This window comes from Sesamum indicum, linkage group LG6, assembly GCF_000512975.1.
Source record: "Sesamum indicum cultivar Zhongzhi No. 13 linkage group LG6, S_indicum_v1.0, whole genome shotgun sequence".
In the NCBI taxonomy this organism is placed as follows: domain Eukaryota; kingdom Viridiplantae; phylum Streptophyta; class Magnoliopsida; order Lamiales; family Pedaliaceae; genus Sesamum; species Sesamum indicum.
Window position 1 is genome coordinate 2,988,009 of NC_026150.1, and position 4,835 is coordinate 2,992,843.

Consider the following 4,835-nt stretch of genomic DNA (forward strand, 5'->3'; position numbering starts at 1 on the left):
AGGAGATAAGACAGACAGAAGAAATGAAGAAACCCCCCCAGCCACTATGCTTCGAATTCACTATGTATTATTATTACTAAATACGCGTAGGACGGCATATATAAATGAAGTGCGTTTTGAACTAACTACTATCAAAACAATTATATTTTATATTCTATTTTACATGTACACGTTCAGCTGCATAACGTCAAATTAGTATTATGGTCCTCTATAAGACGAACCAACCTAACGTGGTATATAAAACTAGCACGCTGTTGTGTCTCGATATTTTATTTAATATCCATATATATATTATCTATATATCACAAAAGAAATTTATAATACATAAAATAATTAATATGAGATAAACACCATTTTATAATTAAATGAAAAGAAAAATTGAACTGGTGATGACCGTACCTAGCTAAGAACAGGTTCCAGTAAATCGTGTACCATTCCTGCAATTGCAAAGTGAGCAGATGGTCCAGATAAAAAAAATGAGAAATCAAAGTGCGTAATACAAGCCCAATATTTCAGGTTTACCCAACTCAAGGTTAACAGTTAACCATTGCCTTGCCTCTTCCGCAAGGATCTTCTATCAAACATTCCCTTATGTGATATTCACGTGTGTATTGTATGTTATTCTTTTTTAATTATGATATAATTTTAATTAAGCATAATTTCAGTACCTTTTTTTTTTTAAATATTTGATGTAGTTATATATAAATTTTTTGTAGTTGGTACCTCTGAAGTTTGCTTCTTTTAATATTTAAGTCCCTTCACTAGTCAAAATTCACTGAATTTGCTAATATTAACAAAAATAATTGAATAAAAATTAATATTTACCCTCGATTGACTGATTACTGATTTATTGTAGATTGAATAATTTTTTTTTGGACTAAACTACTCTTATAATGATGAAAATATACCTCCCCACATGCTTTAACGCGTGAAAACGTATGAGGGTAATTTGGTTATAAAAAAAAAAAAATTAAATGTAATTTTTGTCCTGTAACTATAGCCCAATCCCATTTTAGTCCTTTATCTTTCTAGGGTTTGGATTTGGTCCTCTATGTAATTGAATTGCTCAATTTTAGTCACTATTTTGGCCGGAAAAATACCCAGCCCGTCGGAAATTGCCTATGTGGACCATTTAAATTAGGGCTGAAACCTCATTGGTTTATATTTTTATGACTTGGTAAATTTTCGAATTAAAAAAAAATTACATGGCCGTTGCTGTCGTTGCTGTTGTCGGTCAACAATAGGAGAGGCCGTTGCTGTCGAGTTTCCGATGGCGAAATCTGATCGGATGGGAAGCCTCGCCATGCTGAGGCGAGTCTAGTGGTGGTAGATATCAGCAACAAGTTATTTGTTAGAGCAACGAGTGAGTAACAAGTTAATCAATGGCTAATAATTTTTTTTTTGTTAATATCAGCAAATTCAGTGAATTTTGACAAACAAAAAGACTTATTTGTTAGAGGAAGCAAACTTTAAGGGTGCTAGATATATTTTTCCAAACCACATGAAATTTATGTATAATTACACCAAATCTTAGGAAAGAAAAGCTCAATTATCCCTTTTAATTATATATTTTTAATTTAAAGAAGTTCCGTGTAAAACACTTGTCAATAATATAATCCAATCTACATTGAAATTTCCCAACAGAAAAGTGTAATAAAAATCTAGCTAGGCTGCATTTGAATTGGGCAAAATTTTAGAGTGAAATTAGGATCTTAAACTAGAAGACAGCGGAGCCGTATATATAGCTTCATTCTTGTGATAATTAAACCGTAGGTAGTATATTCCATGATCAACTTTGGTAACAAATCATAACATTAATGCAATGCAAGTTTTGAACTACTGCAGCTTACAACCTTAACCAATCAAACATTCCACAAACAAACACTTAAAACAACACCAACCTCACACTAAATTAACATCAATCTGCTAATACAGTCACAATTAGAACCATAGTACGATGATGCACACTTGAACAAGTACGTAGCATCAGAAGCACACTTCAAGGATACGGCAGCCCGGCACCTGCGCCACCACCAGCTCCGCCACCAACACCACCCCCAAAGCCGCCGAGGTTACCCAAGCCACCAACACCACCTAGACCACCAGTGGGTAGAGTCCCAACACCAGCTCCAACTCCGCCGAACCCATTAACTCCACCAAAGCCGCCTCCTCCGCCTACTCCACCACCCACGCCGCCGAATGGTATCCCGGAATCCCCAATGCCGCTGTAGCCGCCGACACCCCCGAAAGAGGCAAAGTTCTTCTCGTCAGTGAGGCCTTTGTCACTAGGCAAAACCCTAGCTGCAGCAGCCTCATGAGCTGCGAGAAGAGCAACAAGAACCATGAAAGCCCACCTCGCCATTTTCTTAGTTCTCTCTGTGTAATCTTCTCTGATCAGTACTGAATCTTCTTGTTTTCTCTCCCCAAAACCCTAACTTGATACCTTGAAGAATGTGAGTTAGGGTTTCCTTTTTAAAGAGGGAGTTGGAGGGAGGGAGCAGTTGGGAGAATTCAATGCATGGGATTTGATGTGTAGACATCATGGGTTTTGTGTCTTAGGGGTATGGTGTAATATGTGTTTGTGTGTGTATGTGTGTGTTTGTTCTTTCTTAATTTTGTTTGGAGCTCCAGGTGGGTGGTTTTGTGCATTGGTTAATGCATGCATGCTTGCTAGAGAACCTTAATTAGATAGGATATTAGGAAAAATTCTTACTTAAATTAGCTTAAGTCGAACTAAATTGATTATAAAGTAAGTGTGATATATTTATCATGTGAATTGTACATTAATCATGCGACAAGTGTACTGTACTTAAACTTATAATTGACTCAAATTTAATCAAACCAGATTTGAGTTAGAATTTTATGAGATATCTCCTGCTTTAAAAGATTATCTCTTTCATATGTTTGAACGAGTTCTTTTTGTGGGCAAGAACTTAATTGATATATAATTAGTATAATGAAAAAAAAAAGGTGTTTATGGTTTACGAATTGAATAAATTACACGACATATGAATAATCATACTTGTTACGTGATTGATTATTTTTCTTGAGTTGTACATTAATACATGAAAAATTTATTATACTTGTAATATAATTAGCTGGTTTAGATATGTAAGTACGGTCTATAATGCGCGTGTCATAGATCATGACTTCTCACATTAATTAAAAAGTCAAGAGATGGAGTTGATTTAAATATGAACATTTTTTGTAATACATAGTAGGCTCGCAACATAATCATGAGTGGTTTTGATTTATTTTGCATTTTTGATAGTGCCGAGGCTTCTATTATTACGTTTAAGGAGAATTGTTATGTTGATCGAATTTGAAATTTCTGCTTATTACGATGAAAAAGAAAAAAAAATGACAGAGAGAGAGGGCGGGTAGATATGACACGTTCCTTAGTGAGACATTTAGAGTAGGTATGTTTTTAGTACACCGAAAAGACCAAAATCACGAAATTTCAAAAATATTATAGGATTATTTTGCAATCTAAAAAAAATAAAGAATAAAATGTTAAAATGCTAAAATTATAGGAAGAAAAATATATAAAGCGGGTATTACAATATTAAGTCGTGGTTCCAGCACCTTGTAAGAATAGAAGATTTATGAGATTGAAGAGCATGCATGATAAATTGCCTGATCTAATCTTGAGATATATCAATATACGTACATATATTTAGTGCAACCACATGATTTTGCAGGGTACGTAGCCAAGTCTGTGGAGGGGCCCCTACTGCATCTGCATGTATATATATATATATATATATATATATATTAATTTTCAATTGTTGGAACCCGTTACTTAACAAGTTTACGTACGTATTCTATTTTGAGTTATGGTAATTCTGAAAACTCATAGCTTGTTTGGGAAATATGGCCATTCTTAATGTTAAATATATATTTTCCTTTTTTACTATTTTTCAAATTTTTCAAAACACAAAAAGTAGGTACGAAACTTGATTTCTTTGGCCTATATGAGTAGTACATACATTAGTGAGTAATCTATAAATATTCTTGTAAGCCGGTGAGATCCTTTCTTCTTACTGTCCATATCGAGGATCCCGCCCATCTTGTCAGCGATACTCTTGTCTCGAGGGTATGTCCTGACTTTTCATGGTGTTTCGAGGTATTTATTTTTTTGGTGTAATTATATGTAAATTTTTTATGATTTGAAAAGTTACATCTAATACTCACAACATCTATATTTTTATAATTTTTATATAGCATATAGATTAATGCATTGATCGAAATTTACTAAATTTATTAATATAATAAAAAAATTAAACAAAAATTTCTATTGGCAATATTATCTCAAATTTATGTTCTGACCTATGACGGCGAGCAGAATGAAAACCAGCCACACCATAACTAAAAGGGTAGGAGAGAGGCAATAAGTGTAGGCAAATGAAGAAGGGTAGGAGAGAGCAGTAATTTGAGTGGCCATCCGCCAGCCACCCGTCACCTAACGGAGTTAATTGCATTTGCAGACGGAATTATTAACTCCACCGCGACCGATACCGTACAAACGTCGTTTTCGCTGTCTAAGATACACTTACAAAAAAAAAAAAATTAAATAAAATTAAATCAATCATAGAATAAAGATAATTAATTATTTTTTTTGAATTATACTACAAATATATTATATTTATTATATAATTAATTAAAATTCGATGAATTAAAATGATGTGGGCAGAGGTGATTAGTCAAAGTAGGGTTGTCTGTATTTCCTACAGTTCCATTCCATCCCACCCACCTCCTCTGCACTTCTGAAACCACCTTAAATGCAATGTCTGCAGTTGCGCTATATACTGCTCCAATTTGGTTAAGTCCTTTAT

The 4,835-nt window shown here is 34.0% G+C and overlaps 1 protein-coding gene across 1 annotated transcript; it reads right to left on the reverse strand.

Annotated features, from left to right (window-relative positions):
- On the reverse strand, window positions 1,757–2,458 carry LOC105163493 (glycine-rich protein 5-like). Its single transcript, XM_011081856.2, has one exon. The coding sequence runs from the start codon at window positions 2,360–2,362 to the stop codon at window positions 2,000–2,002; it is 363 nt and encodes a 120-aa protein (XP_011080158.1). The 5' UTR covers window positions 2,363–2,458; the 3' UTR covers window positions 1,757–1,999.

Excerpts from the sequence above, each read along its gene's own strand:
- LOC105163493 (XM_011081856.2), bottom strand. The coding sequence starts at position 2,362 with ATGGCGAGGTGGGCTTTCATGGTTCTTGTTGCTCTTCTCGCAGCTCAT.